Source organism: Polistes fuscatus, unplaced genomic scaffold, assembly GCF_010416935.1.
Source record: "Polistes fuscatus isolate 324 unplaced genomic scaffold, CU_Pfus_HIC Scaffold8, whole genome shotgun sequence".
NCBI classification, from domain to species: Eukaryota; Metazoa; Arthropoda; class Insecta; order Hymenoptera; family Vespidae; genus Polistes; species Polistes fuscatus.
The window spans coordinates 131990-153304 of NW_025113162.1; the positions used below are offsets into that span (position 1 = coordinate 131990).

General features: G+C 28.3%; 2 protein-coding genes and 2 long non-coding RNA genes across 8 annotated transcripts; 2 read left to right on the forward strand and 2 right to left on the reverse strand.

The window, feature by feature from the left end:
- Positions 1-1327: 1327 nt before the first annotated feature.
- LOC122524899 (fatty acid synthase-like) lies at positions 1328-5191 on the forward strand. 5 transcript variants are annotated; one of them, XM_043647388.1, is made up of 8 exons: positions 1328-1531; positions 1648-1808; positions 1889-1955; positions 2040-2206; positions 2282-2878; positions 2942-3216; positions 3282-3665; positions 4222-5191. In XM_043647388.1, exons 6-8 carry the CDS (start codon positions 3204-3206, stop codon positions 4917-4919), a joined length of 1095 nt encoding a protein of 364 aa, XP_043503323.1. In that variant the 5' UTR covers positions 1328-1531; positions 1648-1808; positions 1889-1955; positions 2040-2206; positions 2282-2878; positions 2942-3203; the 3' UTR covers positions 4920-5191. The 5 variants fall into 5 exon arrangements, with proteins under 5 accessions (XP_043503323.1, XP_043503321.1, XP_043503326.1 ...); XM_043647386.1 differs by having other exon boundaries at positions 1328-1808; XM_043647391.1 differs by lacking the exon at positions 4222-5191 and having other exon boundaries at positions 2755-2878; positions 3282-3391.
- Positions 5192-5879: 688 nt separating this feature from the next.
- On the forward strand, positions 5880-8526 carry LOC122524911 (fatty acid synthase-like). The gene is made up of 4 exons (XM_043647430.1): positions 5880-6050; positions 7579-7762; positions 7849-8102; positions 8183-8526. The coding sequence occupies exons 1-4, from the start codon at positions 5880-5882 to the stop codon at positions 8435-8437; spliced, it is 864 nt and encodes a 287-aa protein (XP_043503365.1). The 3' UTR covers positions 8438-8526.
- Positions 8527-15940: 7414 nt separating this feature from the next.
- LOC122524785 lies at positions 15941-16230 on the reverse strand. The gene is made up of 3 exons (XR_006305623.1): positions 16219-16230; positions 16064-16142; positions 15941-15981 (listed from the first exon to the last, which is right to left on the reverse strand). It is a non-coding gene; the product is annotated as an uncharacterized LOC122524785 (long non-coding RNA).
- A 100-nt stretch (positions 16231-16330) lies between these two features.
- Positions 16331-16977, reverse strand: LOC122524784. Its single transcript, XR_006305622.1, has 2 exons — positions 16726-16977; positions 16331-16488 (listed from the first exon to the last, which is right to left on the reverse strand). It is a non-coding gene; the product is annotated as an uncharacterized LOC122524784 (long non-coding RNA).
- Positions 16978-21315: the final 4338 nt, after the last annotated feature.

Below are 21315 nucleotides of genomic sequence, written 5' to 3' on the forward strand. Positions count from 1 at the left end.
ATTAAAAAATGAATCATCAATTTTAATATCGTACATTCTATACAATGGAGAAGGTATTAAAATTTGTAGCTAAGCTTTAATTGTACACTTGTTAACAATGCCATCTAAGGAACTAGATCTGTGAATTTTCTTACGTTTAATATGTACATTTATACAATAATCGTCATCAATATTTCTTTGAAGAGATTTGACCATTGTATTAACTGAAACAGGCACGTCAATTACTTGACCATAAATGGCGTATTTACCATTCACATGTCTCAGACGTATGATCTGCATAAAAGAAATACGAGGCGAAATTAATCTTTCAGAAACTAAATCTAAAGGTGGTAGATGCTGAGGTACATCTGAATATTTAAAGCCGTTATGTGTTATATTAAAGGAATATTCTTCTTGTTTAAAACTTGTATGCATGTATTACAAAGTTTAGTATTTTTCATAGGTACATTAGGTATAAATTGTATTGGAATATCCTTATGTTCATTAGATAGCTCTTTTAAATCCTTTTTAAACCACAATCTGTTACATTCTAAGCATAAATGTCCAAATGAATTGCCCAAGAATTTTATTTTAAATTCCTTATGAGCTCGTTTAAATTGATGATAATTGCTATATGGTAAAGAAGGATCTAAATCCATATCAATTTGCTCGCCAGTGGAATGATTAATTACTAACTGGTCTGAAGAGTTAGAATAAATAGAGTGTACATCTGATTGAAGTTATTCCTGATCCATGATTGTGTCTTGGTTTAACGAATTGCGTTCTTCATCCGGTACAATGTCTTGATTAAACAATACATGTATAATCGAAGCGTCAGCTAAATATTGATTATTTCGTGCTCGAGATTGTGAACTTTGCTTCATGTTTGTTGATGTAATGTTTTTTGATGTTATACGATGATGACACAGCATAGAAAATTTTTCATATGCACATCAGCTCGCACAGTAATATAGTTGTGATAGTCATCTTTTGCAGTAGACAAATCTTGAAGAAGTAAATGTAAAAAGTAAAGACCAAATTCCTAAACGTACCAAAAGAAGTATAAGTTCAAAAATAATAATTAGCAGTACTATTAGTTATTGCTGTGAATTTTAAATTGTATAAATTTGTACCGGTAATCATAGGCTGAGCCAATGGTTCAGAAGTCACTAGTAAATTCGAAGTCGATAGGGTACATGAAGTTCCATTCGCAGTGTTTGGGAATAAGCATTCCCAACGGACGGCGCCACCCGAAAGGTGTCGCGCGATGAAGACACGCCTCTTTCCACAGCGACTATTGAAGACTCGCCGTAACGCCGGCTTTTTCGGCAGCCATTACAATCGAAGTTCTCTTACGCGTACAACGTACGCACCGGAAAGAAATCTCAGTTTTGCTCAATGTAGATCTCATACTAGTTCTTTGACCACTCAAGTGATTAATACAATCTCTCAAAGCCTTGCTTAAGATTAATTGCGGGATTAATATAATCCAGAACGTCTCTTAAGCCGTCTCACGCTACTAAAAACCGACTTCTCACCTGTCTCACTTACGGTAACACGTGACAACCACCTGTTTTGTAACTGAAATATTTAAAATTAGACCACAGCAATTGTAAAGTGCTCGGCGTTCATCTCATTTTTTATTTTTTATTTTATTTCCTAAACAAGGTGAATCACTAATGAAAATACCAATCTTTGCCGAAGCAATAAAAAAATGTGATGTAGTTTTAAGACCACGAGGTTACGATATTGTGCATATTATATGCGATAAAAATCCAACAATATACGTTAATATTATAAACTGCTTTCTGGGAATAGCAGCAATACAAGTAATAATATATCTGATGTTTCCCCTTCAGCGCAGTGTTTATTTTTTTTAAATGAATAATTTCGAATAATTGTTACATAGATCGGTCTGGTGGATACTCTATATACTGTTGGCGTGAAACCGAATTACATGATCGGGCATTCTGTTGGTGAGCTGGGTTACTCTTACGCAGATGGTTGCTTTACTGCTGAGGAAATGATTTTAAGCGCTCTTTCTCGTGGTTTGGCTTCAGTGGAAAGTGATTTGATACATGGAACGATGGCCGCAGTAGGTCTGGGTTACAAACAGTTGCGACATTTTTGTTCTGAAGACATTGATGTTACTTGTCATAATGGACCCGACAGTTCTACCATAAGTGGACCTACCGAGTCCATAAAAGCTTTTGTAAAAGAATTACAGGTAATGCTTAGAAGAGATTTTTTCATAAACATTTAAAATATTAAAATTTTGAAACTGTAATTATATTTTCTTTAGAGTAATGGAATATTTGCTAAAACCGTGCCGACTGGTAATATTGCTTTTCATAGTCAGTACATTTCTCCAGCTGGTCCAAAGTTGTTAGAATACTTAAAAAAAAGTAATCTCTCAACCAAAAACTCGCAGTAAACGTTGGATATGCACGTCTATTCCAAAAAATGAGTGGCATTTAATGAAAGCTCACTTTTCCTCACCGGAATATCATACGAATAATCTTTCTCCTGTCTTATTCGAAGAAATATTAACAATGTTACCACAAAACGCTATAACGATTGAAATTTCTCCCCATGGACTTCTACAGGCTTCTTCCTTAGAAAATATTTCTTAATAGAATTTTTTTAAATTAAATAACCTAATACTTTTAATTTATTGGGCAATTCTAAAAAAATCTTTGGACAGTGGTTGCATTAATTTATCATTAACAAAACGAGGCCATAAGGACAATACAACTTTTATTTTATCCACATTAGGAAAGCTTTATAATCTTGGATTTCCAATTACGCCAGGAAAGCTCTATCAGAGAGTTCCTTATCCTGTTTCTAGAGAGACCCCATCTATTTCTCCTCTTGTTCGATGGGAACACAGTTCTGATTGGTAAGTACAAAATAGACTTTTCTCAAATGGATGGTATAAACTATTATTGTGTATGTTTGACAGGCACGTGGAAGGTGGTAAATTGCGGGAGACTCAACAAACTGAAGAACTGGTAGATTTGAAATCGGATAAATACAAGTTTTTACGAAATTTTAAAATTAACGGCAATGTTATCATTTCTTCAGCTGTCTATTTAAAGTTGGTTGTGAATATTTACTCGAATTTTATACCGAATAAGATTAATAATTCTTTTATACTCGAGAACATTATTATTCACAATAAATTACTAGAAGTACCTAGAAATGGCAAAATTCATTTAACTATTATGACATTTAAAGGTATAAATAGCAATCCTATAAATATAATATTTTAAAACAATATTTGAAACAATGTAAATTTTCAGGTTCGGGAAAATTTGAAGTAAAAACCAAAGATGAAATTATGATAGCTTCTGGAACAATTCGCTTAGCAGAAACAGAGAAGAAATATATTCCAGAAATCATTTTACTAAAAGAAGAAACGGAAATTTTAGACGAAGAAAATATTTACTCTAGTCTACTTTTACATGGTTACCAGTATGAAGAATCTTACAATATTATTAGCGGACTTTCTACATCGTGTTCCAATGGAACGCTTAAATGGAGCAGAGACTGGGGGTTATTACTAGAAGGATTAGTTCAAGTCCATATTATCAGCAGTAGGAATAAAAATATGTTGGTACCGAGTAGGATACAAAAACTTGTCATCGACATGGAACAATTAACAGAAAAAATGAAAGAAAACAATGGTAAGCATTTGAAACCTAATATTAACTTACTCGTGGTTATTAAGATACAATATAGACCGAAAGTCCTAAAACTCTTCAAATTCTTTACCACATAAATAAAAATTGAAATAAATGTGTAGAATCTTAAGAGCATTTTTTAATAATAAATAAATTTAAATTTTCTTTATTTAATAATGAGGAATAAAAAGTTAAAATTAATATTATTTATTAAATTATGCTTTGATAATATATTATTTACGACTGTTTCCTTAACAATAATAATCGGCAGCTAATTTTTAACGTTATGTACTAACATTTACAATTAGGAAATATTACAATAGACAATTTGTTAAAACAAAAACGACTAGTATGCAAGAAGGCAATACGTATATATTTTTCCAAACGACATAAAAATAGTTTTTACATCAAATATGCTCGTACACCAGACTTGTTATATTATTAAAAAACATTTTTCTGATCACTTATTTAAATATCATGTTTATAAATGTTTCAAAAAAAATAAAGTAATGTATCATAGTTTAACAAATTATATGAACTATACTGATTTTTTTTGTAGCCTTACCGATGAAGTTTGAAAAACGGGCAAACGTCATTGCTTGCCCCGGAATTGCAATGAGTGGAATCCAATTTAAAGAAATAATATTTAAAAACAGGAATTTGAAAATTGTCACGGATGAACTTCGATTTATCCAGAATATCAATAAAACAAAGATGGATATCGACGACGTATTAAACGCAGTACTAGGATTAATTTCACAAAATATTAGCATGAACAGTGAAGAAAAGATATTGTTAACGAATGAGTCAAAAAAGAATACTGAGAATATTTTGGATTTTCTCGAGAATACCATAAAAAGGACGAGGAAAAACTTCAACATAAAATTAATTGCTAGAGAGTTGCTTTATAAGACAATTCATGAGAATTTTATTTTAACGATCATAAATAACGCGCATTATACCGATGTAAGAAGACTTATTAGTACTCTCGATAAAGAATCATTTTTATTGACAATCATTGAAACGAAAGAGGAAGATAATGCGATTTCTGTATTGACAAGTGTGGGATTAAACGTCGTCCTGAAAATAAAAATTGCTCTCTGTCGTACAGCTCTTCTTTTACATAAAGAAAGAAATTTAGGAAAAACTGTTGTCGTTAATAACCACGAAAACTGTTTAGATCGGTTAAAAATCTGCCTACAAGACTCAAAATATGACAATGTTATATTTGTGGTTAACACTATAAAATATATATAAAATAGTTTCTTTGTCTCACGTTTGCCAGGCGTCCCACGATGGCCTTAGCGTTTTTTTATATTTCATACATAAACTATTTTCTTAAATAATTTTAGATAAGTATGCGGTTCTACACTTTTTATTCCATATACAAAAACTGTAACACATCCAAGAAAAAGACTCCACTACAGCATCGGATTTATGCATATAAATTTCATTTTCAATGGTTCACGATATAAAGATTTCTTTCAACTAATGTTTCCTCCGTAAAGAGTCTATGTGAATTATTATGCGAATATAAAATGCAGCTGCAGTTACAAGGAAAAATCAATACCAAAATCTGTTAAAAAAGGTAAACATTATATACTTCTCCAAAGAAATAATTATTTATAGCATTATTAAATTTATTCTTTCTTCATAGGTTTTCAATTATTTTACTGGAAAAGAGAGTTTATAACTTTTCAGAACGATAAGAAAAAGCTGACAACACTGCAATCATGAAAGATTTTGGAAGACACCGTCTTCTTTTTACCACACTGCAAAGAAACCATGTGCATTTATTTTCTATTGAAAAAATTGAAGAAGGAATGCATCCTAGTTATTACAAATTTAAAATATAAATAGGAAATATATTATATTGGAAGATTCTTTAATTCGCAGAGGTTTCATGTGAATTATTATACGTATAGAATGCATCTACAGTAACAAAAAATAATTTAAACAAGAATCTATTAATAGGTAAAAATAGAAATATTGTTTAAGAAAAAAGAGAAAGAAACAAATATTATATTAATGTTAAAAATTATTTATTTAAAACATTGTAAAATTTATTTTTATTGCAATAACTTTCATTCTTTTTACAAGAAGAGATTGCATAATCTTTATTTTATTACCGAGAATTGAAGTGAGTATACCCACATCTCGGCGAATCCAGCTGATACCAACGGAGAATGTTGTTAGGCGTATAGGCTGCGAAAAAAAATGATAGCACAAGCATACCAATTGACTGCGAATGAAATTTTATGTACTCCATCAACTTCGAATTTACTAATGACTTCTGCACCATCGCCTCAGCCTGTGATTATTGGTACAAAAATTGTTATGAATTTAGCGGAAGCAACTATCATCAATTTGATACTTTCCATTATCAAAGTCAGTGGGCTCACTCCGATGAACTGCTGATTGATTCAATTATACAAAAATCTCAAATTTTAATGTTGAGGAAAATTTAGTTATATGATTATGAGTCCTTTAATATACCAAATTGCAATTGTTTAATTCAATACAAACGATTAAATGTTTGAGCTGGTGGTATTGCTATCTATCACAATGCGAATGATATAACTAACATTGTGACCACTACCATTGACATGACTGTGAGGGTTCTGTAACATTTCAACCAACGACGTTTCAACCGCGACATTTCAACTGACGACTTTTCAACCGGATGATAATTAATGTGATTATATTGTATTTTACCATTAAGATTTTCAGTATCAGTATGTACTATTGCAGGACAAAGTAGCGTTGAGTGATATGAAACACACCTCCATGTAATATTGTCTTTGTTTATAGTTTTCTTGTTATATAAATAACCTTTATTTCCATGCAAAACACTTAATTCCATGGCATTACTTTCATGTACAACAATTGGAGTGGCATATATAAGTATAGGGGAGGGAGGATAAGTTACTAAGGATTTTAAGTAAAAATTTTAATGTTATTTTCAACTCAGAAAATTCTGATGTACTCATCAACTTTTTACGTGAAGACTTAAATCTTTCAATAAATAATGACTAAGCAGTTTCTACAACATAATATGGTGGTCCTACAACTAATGCTGTATTTATATGACATTTAGGTAATGTTTCTACTAGACAATTTGTATCATATTTTAGCTACATTAAGCCTCTTGCAACTCACATGCCTATTGTATCACAACCAAATTTCAAAGATTCAGCATCCATGCTTTCAATTTTATATAAACTAGTTAATATTTTCCCTCTTTCGTTATCTAATAAGTGTCCTGGATATTTCTAATGCAACATTTTTCTTACCAACTAATTTAATTTTTATTAAAGTTACGTATGCGTGTAATATTAACAACCAGAAATATTTTTCCATATATAGCTATTTCGTGATATTAATAGTTCGTATAACGCTTTCAAAAGAATTTTAATTAAAATGTTAAATAAAAAAATTTTACTTTTTATTGAAGTCCTAATTATATTATCTATTGATAGTTTTCCGTAACATTTAAGTACTTTGATCCAGCATTAGGAGTTTTCAAAAAGTATTTCCAAAAAACTATGTTATATTTGAAGTATATTGCTATTTACGTCTGTTCGACGGATTTATTATTTTTGGATAACATTTTCATATCAAGCTAGTAATAAATGTTTTTGAATTTAATAGAATTAAGTTTTTCGAATCGTTTACCCTATAGATCATACATAAATATCTTTTTTCTATAAAAAGAATTAGAAATCAAAAGTCATCGGTAGTCCAGGGAAAGATTTCTTTTATACAATCATGCATTGACAACGCAGCATAATCCATAGTAAACACATTTAAATTGTAAAACTATTAGGCATAATTAACAATTTAAATTGGACTTATTCGATGGGCTATATAAACAGCGATTTCAATGAATAGCTTTATTTGTCATACGAATTTGTAGCTGATAGTTCGTCGCGTGTTGCTACAGTTAGCAAATATGGAAGTAGAAGGCTTAGATGAAAATGCAGTGGTTATCTCTGGAATATCGGGAAAATTTCCAAAGAGTGATAATATCAATTATTTAACGGCAAATCTATTAAATGGAGAAGATTGCGTATCTGAGGATAATACAAGTTGGAAATTAGGTAAGAATATGTTCAATTTATTTTTATATAAAAATTAAGTGGAATAATGTGCGTTATTTTTGTTTCATTAAATTATTATTTTTTAGGTCATTCGTCTGAAATATCATCGCGTTTAGGACGCATTTTTAATTTAACGAAATTCGATAACTTTTTTTTTGGAATTAGTGCAATTCAGGCAAAATTTCTATCGCCAGAAATAAGAATGGCAATGGAAGTTACGTTTGAAGCGATCATTGATGCCGGAATAAATCCTGTAGAGTTACGAAACAAGAAAACCAATGTTTACGGGGTATTGAGTTTATATGAGTCAGATAGTTATCTACTGAAAGATAAAACTCAAGTAAGTAAATAGAATGATCTAATGGATTTCATTTAAAGGTCAAATCATTCTATGTGCAGTTGTTTTTATTTTCATTATAGGAGAATGGATATAGTCTACTGGGATATTGCCGTGGTTTGCTATCAAATCGGATCTCGTTTTGTATGGGTTTAACCGGGTCAAACTGCACAGTCGATTCATCTTGCACATCAAGTTCATTAGCAATTCAAAAAGCGTACGACGAAGCTATAAATGCCGGAGATTGCGAATACGCGATTGTTAGTGGTTGTATATTAAGCTTACTTCCCCAAACATCTCACCAACTGTACGAATTAGGTAAAATAAGAGTATATTAGATATAATTTATTCCAGTTCTTGCATGTAAAGACAAAAAGGTAATTTTTCTTATATTTTTTTTTCTATGATAATTACAAATCTTAGAACAGCAAGTTAAATTTTTCGTAATTTATGAATAATTTTTTGTTCTATGCATTCGAGCGAGCAAGAAGCTCGCTGCGCTCCTTTGTTACACCGTAACTAACAAGGGGACCTTACACTGGGACCCCCACAGATCTTAACGAGCTTTGGTATATTAGTAGTGTACTTTTTGGGTGTTATCGTGGTAAAGGGTTTTTTCAAAATGTCTAGTCATTTTTGAGAAAAAAGGTTTTAAAGTTTTGATTTTTTTTTTTATATATGTTTATATTATCTTAATTTCGACCGTGTATCAAGTGGCGTGATAGCGTCAGTAGTATTGTTCACGCTTCTCGCGTCGTTAGTCAGTGTTCGATCCTTCGTGGAGGAAGTTTTTTTAATAATTTTTTTCTATCTGTTTTTTAATTCTTTTTTCATATTTCTTAATTTTTAAATATATACAGGAAAGAGAAAATTATTTATTACAAAAAAATTAGAAATAATAAATTTTTTAACATCTTGCGCAAATAATAAAGGAAAATTGATTACTTGAATTACAGTTAACATTTTATTTTTTAAAAAGTATATTAAAATAAATAAATCTTTAATATACTAACAAACAACAATCGTATATATTCTATTCATTAACAATTTCGTATATAATTTTTTTATATCTACGAGCTTTAACATTTATTTTACATCTATTATTATTTAATACACGCAGGTTCCAGAGTGATAGTTATTGTAAAAGCATTCAAAACAATAAATTTTTTCACATCTCGCGCAATTAATGAAAGATGACTTGTTACATAAACGACTTTTTAAAAGATCTGTTGAAAAACAAATCTGATGAACGTTTAAAAATATTTCTCTTTCATTTGGTTTTATTAAGGCATAAACTTAATATTATATCTACATGAAATTTTTAATGATTAGAATATATACGAATGTTATTTGTGAGTATATTGAAGATTTACCTATTTTTATATACCTGTTAAAAAATAAAATGTTAACTGTAATTCAAGTAATCAATTTTCCTTTATTATTTGCACAAGATGTTAAAAAATTTATTATTTCTAATTTTTTTGTAATAAATAATTTTCTCTTTCCTGTATATATTTAAAAATTAAGAAATATGAAAAAAGAATTAAAAAACAGATAGAAAAAAATTATTAAAAAAACTTCCTCCACGAAGGATCGAACACTGACTAACGACGCGAGAAGCGTGAACAATACTACTGACGCTATCACGCCACTTGATACACGGTCGAAATTAAGATAATATAAACATATATAAAAAAAAAAATCAAAACTTTAAAACCTTTTTTCTCAAAAATGACTAGACATTTTGAAAAAACCCTTTACCACGATAACACCCAAAAAGTACACTACTAATATACCAAAGCTCGTTAAGATCTGTGGGGGTCCCAGTGTAAGGTCCCCTTGTAAGATGTTTCTTTGTCGCGATATCTCGACACCCGTCGATACGTCTCGAAACGTCCAGATGATTCTCACTCACTCGCTTGCGTAGGATTACGTAACACCTATGCAGAAAGAATAAGATCTTTAATACTTTGAATAAAAATTTTTTAAGAAATTATTATATTATTGGTTTCTTCCCAATACATGGTAATTTTGTTTGTTATTTAAAAGATCCTTTACACTGCTGCTGCATTATATTTTCAAATTGATTCACATAGCTTCTCTACGAAAAAGAAATTCGATGATACAAGTCTTTAATATTTTCTAGGAAGTTGATTTACAGTATTATCATTCATTACCTGGTACGAGGCTTGGTAAAACAAATTGTACAACAATAGAATACTTAATATAACTTGATTCTTATTTGTCTTTATATTTGTAATAATCGGGATGCATTATTTCATCAATTCTTTTGATAGAATATTATTGAACATGGTTTCCTTCTAGTGTGAGAACGGAACAATTTCATCGGTGTCTTCCTAAATCTCTCATGATTACAGTGTTATTGGATTCCTCTTATCGTAGTGAAAAATCATACGCTCTTTTTTCAGTACATTGATTGAACACCTATGCAGAAAGAATAAGATCTTTGATACTTTGAATAAATATTTTTTAAGAAATTATTATAATATTGGTTTGTTCCTAATACATGATATTTTTGTTTATTATTTAAAAGATCCTTTACACTGCTGCTGCATTATATTTTCAAATTGATTCACATGGTTTCTCTACGAAAAAGAAATTCAATGATACAACTCTTTAATATTTTCTAGTAAGTTGATTTACAGTAATATCTTTCATTACCTGGTACAAGGCTTGGCAATAAAATTTGTTTAAAAATAGAATTCTTAATATAACTTGATTCCTATTTGTCTTTTTAATTTGTAATTTTCAGGATGCATTCTTTCTTCAATTCTTTCGATAAAATATTATTGTACATGGTTTCCTTCCAGTGTGAGAACTGAACATTTTCACTGGTGTCTTCCTAAATCTTTCATGATTACAGTGTTATTGGATTCTTCTTATCGTAGTGAAAAATCATACGCTCTATTTTCCAGTACATTGATTGAACACCTATGCAGAAAGAATAAGATCTTTAATACTTTGAATAAAAATTTTTTAAGAAATTATTATATTATTGGTTTCTTCCCAATACATGGTAATTTTGTTTGTTATTTAAAAGATCCTTTACACTGCTGCTGCATTATATTTTCAAATTGATTCACATGGTTTCTCTACGAAAAAGAAATTCAATGATACAACTCTTTAATATTTCTTAGTAAGTTGATTTACAGTAATATCTTTCATTACCTGGTACAAGGCTTGGCAATAAAATTTGTTTAAAAATAGAATTCTTAATATAACTTGATTCCTATTTGTCTTTTTAATTTGTAATAATCAGGATTCATTCTTTCTTCAATTTTTTCGATAAAATATTATTGTACATGGTTTCCTTCCAGTGTGAGAACTGAACATTTTCACTGGTGTCTTCCTAAATCTTTCATGATTACAGTGTTATTGGATTCTTCTTATCGTAGTGAAAAATCATACGCTCACTTTTTCAGTACATTGATTGAACACCTATGCAGAAAGAATAAGATCTTTAATACTTTGAATAAATATTTCTTAAGAAAGTATTATAATATTGGTTTCTTCCCAATACATGGTAATTTTGTTTGTTATTTAAAAGATTCTTTACACTGCTGCTGCATTATATTTTCAAATTGATTCACATAGCGTCTCTACGAAAAAGAAATTCGATGATACAAGTCTTTAATATTTTCTAGGAAGTTGATTTACAGTATTATCTTTCATTACCTGGTACGAGGCTTGGTAAAAAAAATTGTACAACAATAGAATACTTAATATAACTTGACTCTTATTTGTCTTTATATTTGTAATAATCAGGATGCATTATTTCATCAATTCTTTTGATAGAATATTATTGAACATGGTTTCCTTCTAGTGTGAGAACGGAACAATTTCATCGGTGTCTTCCTAAATCTCTCATGATTACAGTGTTATTGGATTCTACTTACCGTAGTGAAAAAGCATACGCTCACTTTTTGGACATTGATTAAACACCTATGCAGAAAGAATAAGATCTTTAATACTTTAAATAAATATTTTTTAAGAAATTATTGTAATATTGGTTTAATCCCAATACAAGATAATAACGATTGCCTTTTAAAAGATCTTTTACACTGCTGCTTCATTCTATTTGCAAAATGATTCACATGGCATCTCTATGAAAAAGAAATTCGATGATACAAGTCTTTAATATTTTCTATCAAGTTGATTTACAGTTATATCTTTTATTACCTGTTACGAGGCTTGGTAATACAATTTGTACAAGAATAGAATTCTAAATATAATTTGATTCGTATTAGTCTTTATATTTGTAATAATCGGGATGCATTTCTTCTTTAATTCTTTTGACAGAATATTATAGAACATAGCTCATATAGTAGTAGAAAATTACTCGCTATTTTTTGCAGCAAATTGATGGATCACCTATGCAGAAAGAATAAGATCTTTAAATATTTTTTCAGAAATTTTTTAATATTTGTTTATTCCCAATACAAGATAATAACGATTGCCTTTTAAAAGATCTTTTACACTGCTGCTTCATTCTATTTGCAAAATGATTCACATGGCATCTCTATGAAAAAGAAATTCGATGATACAAGTCTTTAATATTTTCTATCAAGTTGATTTACAGTTATATCTTTTATTACCTGTTACGAGGCTTGGTAATACAATTTGTACACGAATAGAATTCTTAATATAACTTGATTCTTATTTGCCTTTATATTTGTAATAATCGGGATGCATTATTTCTTCAATTCTTTTGACAGAATATTATTGAACATGGTTTCCTTCCAGTGTGAGAACAAAACAATTTCATCGGTGTCTTCCTAAATCTCTCATGATTACAGTGTTATTGGATTTTTCTTATCGTAGTGAAAAATCATACGCTCTTTTTTCAGTACATTGATCGAACACCTATGCAGAAGGAATTAGATCTTTGATACTTTGAATAAATATTTTTTAAGAAATTATTATAATATTGGTTTGCTCTTAATACATGATATTTTTGTTTATTATTTAAAAGATCCTTTACACTGCTGCTGCATTATATTTTCAAATTGATTAACGTAGCTTCTCTACGAAAAAAAAATTTGTTGATACAAGTCTTGAATATTTTCTAGGAAGTTGATTTACAGTAATATCTTTCATTACCTGGTACGAGGCTTGGCAATCCATTTTGTACAAGAAAAGAATTCTGAATATAATATGATTCCTATTTGTCTTTTAAATTCAAAAAAATCAGGATGCATTCTTTCTTCAATTCTTTCGATAAAATATTATTGTACATGGCTCCCTTCCAGTGTGAGAACAGAACAATTTCACCGGTGTCTTGTTAAATCTTTCATGATTACAGTGTTATTCGATTCCTCTTATCGTAGTGAAAAATAATACGCTCTTTTTTCAGTACATTGATTGAACACCTATGTAGAAAGAATAAGATCTTTGATACTTTGAATAAATATTTTTAAGAAATTATTGTAATATTGGTTAAATCCCAATACAAGATAATTACGATTGCCTTTTAAAAGATCTTTTACACTGCTGCTTCATTCTATTTGCAAAATGATTCACATGGCATCTCTACGAAAAAGAAAATCGATGATACATGTCTTTAATATTTTCTAGGAAGTTGATTTACAGTAATATCTTACATTACCTGGTATGAGGCTTGGTAATACAATTTGTACAAGAATAGAATTCTTAATATAACTTGATTCTTATTTTTTTTTATATTTGTAATAATCGGAATGCATTATTTCATCAATTCTTTTGATAGAATTTTATACTATACATAGTTTTCTTCCAGTGAGAGAACGGAACACTTTCACCGGTGTCTTTCTATATCTTCCATGAAATAAGTATTGTTGGATTCTTCCTATCCTAGTGAAAAATCATACACTCTATTTTCCATTACATTGATGAAACACCTATGCAGAAAGAATAAGATCATTAATACTTTGAGTAAATATTTTTTAAGAAATTATTATAAAATTGGTTTAATCCCAATACAAGATAATTACGTTTGCCTTTTAAAAGATCCTTTACACTGCTGCTGCATTCTATTTGCAAAATGATTCACATGGCATCTCTACGAAAAAGAAATTCGTTGATACAAGTCTTTAATATTTTCTAGGAAGTTGATTTATATTAATATCTTTCATTACCTGGTACGATGCTTGGTAACACAATTTGTACAAGAAAAGAATTCTTAATATAATATGATTCCTATTTGTCTTTTAAATTCGTAATAATCAGGATGCATTCTTTCTTCAATTCTTTTGATAGAATATTATTGTACATGGTTTCCTTCCAGTGTGAGAACGGAACAATTTCACCGGCGTCTTCTTAAATCTTTCATGATTACAGTGTTATTGGATTCTTCTTATTCTAGTGAAAAATCATACGTTCTCTTTTCTAGTAAGTTGATTGATCACGTATGAAAAAGAATAACATCTTTAATACTTTGAATAAATATTTTTTAAGAAATTATTATAAAATTGGTTTAATCCCAATACAAGATAATTACGTTTGCCTTTTAAAAGATCCTTTACACTGCTGCTTCATTCTATTTGCAAAATGATTCACATGGCATCTCTACGAAAGAGAAATTCATTGATACAAGTCTTGAATATTTTCTAGGAAGTTGAATTACATTAATATCTTTCTTTACCTGGTACGAGGCTTAGCAATACAATTTATACAAGAAAAGAATTCTGAATATAATATGATTCCTATTTGTCTTTTAAATTTTTAATAAAAAGCATTGATTCCTTCTTTAGTTCTTTTTATAGAATATTATTGTATATGGTTTCCTTCCAGTGTGAGAACGGAAAATTTTCAACGGTGTCTTTCTAAATCTTTCATGATTACAGTGAAACCTATGAAACCTTACAGAAAACCTATGCAGAATGAATAAGATCTTTAATACTTTGAGTAAATATTTTTTAAGAAATTAATATAATATTGGTTTAATCCCAATACAAGATAATTTCGTTTGCCTTTTAAAAGATCCTTTACATTGCTGCTGCATTATATTTGCAAAATGATTCACATGGCATCTCTACGAAAAAGAAATTCGTTGATACAAGTCTTGAATATTTTCTAGGAAGTTGAATTACATTAATATCTTTCAATACCTGGTACGAGGCTTGGCAATCCATTTTGTACAAGAAAAGAATTTTGAATATAATATGATTCCTATTTGTATTTTAAATTCAAAATAATCAGGATGAATTTTTTCTTAAATTATTTCGATAGAATATTATTGTACATAGTTCCCTTCCAGTGTGAGAACGGAACAATTTCACCGGTGTCTTCCTAAATCTTTCATGATTACAGTGTTATTGGATTCCTCTTATCGTAGTGAAAAATCATACGCTCTCTTTTCAGTACATTGATTGAACACCTATGCAGAGAGAATAAGATCTTTGATACTTTGAATAAATATTTTTTAAGAAATTATTATAATATTGCTTTCTTCCTAATACATGATATTTCTGTTTATTATTTAAAATATCCTTTACACTTCTGCTGCAATATATTTTTAAATTGATTCACATGGTTTCTCTATGAAAAAGAAATTCAATGATACAACTCTTTAATATTTTCTAGTAAGTTGATTTACAGTAATATCTTTCATTACCTGGTACAAGGCTTGGCAATAAAATTTGTTTAAAAATAGAATTCTTAATATAAATTGATTCCTATTTGTCTTTTTAATTTGTAATAATCAGGATGCATTCTTTCTTCAATTCTTTCGATAAAATATTATTGTACATGGTTTCCTTCCAGTGTGAGAACTGAATATTTTCACTGGTGTCTTCCTAAATCTTTCATGATTACAGTGTTATTGGATTCTTCTTATCGTAGTGAAAAATCATACGCTCTATTTTCCAGTACATTGATTGAACACCTATGCAGAAAGAATAAGATCATTAATACTTTGAGTAAATATTTTATAGGAAATTATTATAATATTGGCTTTTTTCTAATACATGATAATTTTGTTTGTCATTTAAAAGATCCTGTACACGGCTGCTGCATTCTATTTTCCAAATGATTCACATGGCATCTCTACGAAAAAGAAATTCGTTGATTCAAGTATTGAATATTTTCTAGTAAATCGATTGACAGTAATATCTTTCTTTACCTGGTACGAGGCTTAGCAATACAATTTATACAAGAAAAGAATTCTGAATATAATATGATTCCTATTTGTCTTTTAAATTTTTAATAAAAAGGATTGATTCCTTCTTTAGTTCTTTTTATAGAATATAATTATACATGGTTTCCTTCCAATGTGAGAACAGAACAATTTCACCGATGTCTTCCGAAATGTTTCATGATTACAATGTTATTGGATTCCTCTTATCGCATGGAAAAATAATACGCTTTGTTTTCCAGTACATTGATTGAACACCTATACAGAAAAAATAAGATCTTTAATACTTTGAGTAAATACATTTTAAGAAATTATTATAATATTGGTTTCTTCCTAATACATGGTAATTTTGTTTGTTATTTAAAAGATTCTTTACACTGCTGCTGCATTATATTTTCAAATTGATTCACATAGCGTCTCTACGAAAAAGAAATTCGATGATACAAGTCTTTAATATTTTCTAGGAAGTTGATTTATATTAATATCTTTCATTACCTGGTACGATGCTTGGTAACACAATTTGTACAAGAATAGAATTCTTAATATAATTTGATTCGTATTTGTCTTTATATTTGTAATAATCGGGATGCATTTCTTCTTCAATTCTTTTGACAGAATATTATAGAACATAGCTCATATAGTAGTAGAAAATTACTCGCTATTTTTTGCAGCAAATTGATGGATCTCCTATGCAGAAAGAATAAGATCTTTAAATATTTTTTCAGAAATTTTTTAATATTTGTTTATTCCCAATACAAGATAATTAGGATTGCTATTTAAAAGATCCTTTACACTGCAGCTGCATTCTATTTGCAAAATGATTCACATGGCATCTCTACAAAAAAGAAATTCGATGATACAAGTCTTGAATATTTTCTAGTAAGTCGATTGACAGTAATATCTTTCTTTACCTGGTACGAGGCTTAGCAATACAATTTATACAAGAAAAGAATTCTGAATATAATATGATTCCTATTTGTCTTTTAAATTTTTAATAAACAGGATTGATTAATTCTTTAGTTCTTTTTATAGAATATAATTATACATTATTTCCTTCCAATGTGAGAACAGAACAATTTCACCGATGTCTTCCGAAATGTTTAATGATTACAATGTTATTGGATTCCTCTTATCGCATGGAAAAATAATACGCTTTCTTTTCCAGTACATTGATTAACCACCTATGCAGAAAGAATAAGATCATTAATACTTTGAGTAAATCTTTTTTAGGAAATTATTATAATATTGGCTTGTTTCTAATACACGATAATTTTGTTTGTTATTTAAAAGATCCTGTACACGGTTGCTGCTTTCTATTTGCAAAATGATTCAAGTGGCATCTCTACGAAAAAGAAATTTGTTGATACAAGTCTTGAATATTTTCTAGTATGTCGATTGACAGTATTATCTTTCATTACCTGGTTCGAGGCTTGGTAATACAATTTGTACTCGAATAGAATACTTAATATAACTTGATTCTTATTTGTCTTTATATTTGTAATAATCAGGACTGATTCCTTCTTTAGGTCTTTTTATAGAATATTATTGCACATGGTTTTTTCCCAGTGTGAAAGCGGAACAATTTCACCTGTGTTTCCTAAAGCTTTCATGATTACAGTGTTATTGGATTCTTCTTATCGTAGTGAAAAATCATACGCTTTCTTTTCCCGTACATTGATTGAACACCTATGCAGAAAGAATAAGACCTTTAATATATTGAATAAATATTTTTTAAAAAATAATTATAATATTGGTTTAATCCCAATACAAGATAATTACGTTTGCTTTTAAAAGATCCTTTACACTGCTGCTGCATTCTATTTGCAAAATGATTCACATGGCATCTCTACGAAAAAGAAATTCGTTGATACAAGTCTTGAATATTTTCTAGGAAGTTTAATTACATTAATATCTTTCATTACCTGGTGCAAGGCTTGGCAATAAAATTTGTTTAAACATAGAATTCTTAATATAACTTGATTCCCATTTGTCTTTTTAATTTGTAATAATCAGGATCCATTGTTTCTTCAATTCTTTCGATAAAATTATTATTGTATATGGTTTCCTTCCAGTGTGAGAACTGAACATTTTCTCTGGTGTCTTCCTAAATCTTTCATGATTACAGTGTTATTGGATTCTTCTTATCGTAGTGAAAAATCATACGCTCTATTTTCCAGTACATTGATTGAACACCTATGCAGAAAGAATAAGATCATTAATACTTTGAGTAAATATTTTATAGAAAATTATTATAATATTTGCTTGTTTCTAATACATGATAATTTCGTTTGTAATTTAAAAGATCCTGTACACGGCTGCTGCATTCTATTTTCCAAATGATTCACAGGGCATCTCTACGAAAAAGAAATTCGTTGATACAAGTCTTGAATATTTTCTAGTAAGTCGATTGACAGTAATATCTTTCTTTACCTGGTACGAGGCTTAGCAATACAATTTATACAAGAAAAGAATTCTGAATATAATATGATTCCTATTTGTCTTTTAAATTTTTAATAAAAAGGATTGATTCCTTCTTTAGTTCTTTTTATAGAATATTATTGTATATGGTTTCCTTCCAGTGTGAGAACGGAACATTTTCACCGGTGTCTTTCTAAATCTTTCATGATTACAGTGTTTTTAGATTCTTCTTATCGTAGTGAAATATCATACGCCCTCTCTTCCCGTACATTGATTGAAAACCTATGCAGAATGAATAAGATCTTTAATACTTTGAGTAAATATTTTTTAAGAAATAAATATAATATTGGTTTAATCCCAATACAAGATAATTTCGTTTGCCTTTTAAAAGCTCCTTTACATTGCTGCTGCATTATATTTGCAAAATGATTCACATGGCATCTCTATGAAAAAGAAATTCGTTGGTACAAATCTTTAATATTTTCTATTAAGTTGATTGACAGTAATATCTTTCATTACCTGGTACGAGGCTTGGCAATCCATTTTGTACAAGAAAAGAATTCTGTATATAATATGATTCCTATTTGTCTTTTAAATTCAAAATAATCAGGATGCATTCTTTCTTAAATTCTTTCGATAGAATATTATTGTACATGGTTCCCTTCCAGTGTGAGAACGGAACAATTTCACCGGTGTCTTCCTAAGTCTTTCATGATTACAGTGTTATTGGATTCCTCTTATCGTAGTGAAAAATCATACGTTCTCTTTTCAGTACATTGATTGAACACCTATGCAGAAAGAATAAGATCTTTGATACTTTGAATAAATATTTTTTAAGAAATTATTATATTATAGGTTTCTTCCCAATACATGGTAATTTTGTTTGTTATTTAAAAGATCCTTTACACTGCTGCTGCATTATATTTTCAAATTGATTAACGTAGTTTTCTCTACGAAAAAAAAATTCGTTAATACAAGTCTTGAATATTTTCTAGGAAGTTGATTTACAGTAATATCTTTCATTACCTGGTACGAGGCTTGGTAATACAATTTGTACACGAATAGAATTCTTAATATAACTTGATTCTTATTTGCCTTTATATTCGTAATAATCAGGATGGATTCCTTTTTCAATTCTTTTTATAGAATATTATTGTACATGGTTTCCTTTCAGTGTGAGAACGGAACAATTTCACCGGTGTCTTCCTAAATCTTTCATGATTACAGTGTTATTGGATTCTTCTTATCGTAGTGAAAAATCATACGCTCTCTTTTCCAGTACATTGATTGAACACCTATGCAGAAAGAATAAGATCTTTAACACTTGGAGTAAATATTTTTTAAGAAATTATTATAATTATATATTATATTATTAATATATTATAATTATAATAATTTTAATATAATAATATAATATATTAATAATATAATTATAATATATTAATAATACTATAATATATTAACAATAATAATTATATAATATATTACCACGTTTTCGGAATTTTGGGGAATCACTGATTTTTAAAACTTTTCAACTGATTTGGCTAATTAAACCCATTATTTTCGACACACATAGCTAAATGCGTAACCTTTGAAACATTAAATTTTTTATAAATTACTTTTTTTAAACAATTTATCGAAAGAAAAATTCGATCTTGAAAACCTTATCTTACAATTCTGCTATTTTTTTTTTTTAATATGCATATTGTAATTTAATTCATTAGAATGAAGCCTATAATTTGTTTAATTATTTTAGTTCACATGAGACTACGGAAGGCTGTGTTTCTCCGAAACAACTCACCTTTTTTTCGAAGACTCAACTTAGACAAAATTATTAACAAATTAATATAAAATTAATTAAAAAAAGTTTTTTTGTACACTTCAAGATACCAATAAAAACGAGAATTTCAAAACGATGGGATTTTATTTTCATATTTAAAAAATTCATGGAAAGTTCATTTTCAATCAAATTTAAAAATTTACTGTTGAATTTCGAAACAATTGTTAATTTTTGTTTGTTTATATTTAAGAATTTTTTTAATTATTTGAATTATTTATTTTTAAGTTTAAAATATACCATAATTTATTAATTTAAAATTTTTATTATTATATTATTATTATTATTATTATTATTATTATTATTATTATTAAAAGAATGAAATTATTTAATTTTTAATTTAAATTAATTTATGAATTAAGTTAAACATTAATTTTTTGTTTATTTTAATTATTGATTAAATTTAAAAAAATTTAATTTTTATTAATTTTATTTTTATTTTAAAATTGGAATTTTTAAATTTATTTTAGAATAATTTAATTTAACCATAAAAATTGAATTTTGAAATTCAAGTGGTTTTTAAAAGTTAAGACATTAAATTTTAAAAATTTATTTTAATTTTTGATAATTTTACACGGCAAATTAGATTAATTTATTGAACTTATACATATATATATAATATATAATAAATAATTATATAATACTTAATAATAATCTAATAATCCAAAACTATACATTAACCAATCCGATTAATATATATGAATTATATATTTAATATAGTAAGTTATATAACTTTCCCCCCAAAAAATTATATTATATTAAGAACACACACATATTTAATATAGAATTAAATTACTATTTTAAATTATATAAATCTGTTACCAATATTA

Excerpts from the sequence above, each read along its gene's own strand:
- LOC122524899 (XM_043647386.1), top strand. Across the intron at positions 3,666-4,221 it reads AAAAATGAAAGAAAACAATG|CCTTACCGATGAAGTTTGAA; the intron begins GTAAGCATTTGA and ends TTTTTTTTGTAG.
- LOC122524911 (XM_043647430.1), top strand. The coding sequence starts at position 5,880 with ATGATAGCACAAGCATACCAATTGACTGCGAATGAAATTTTATGTACT. Across the intron at positions 6,051-7,578 it reads TGATACTTTCCATTATCAAA|CTGATAGTTCGTCGCGTGTT; the intron begins GTCAGTGGGCTC and ends ACGAATTTGTAG. Across the intron at positions 8,103-8,182 it reads TACTGAAAGATAAAACTCAA|GAGAATGGATATAGTCTACT; the intron begins GTAAGTAAATAG and ends TTTTCATTATAG.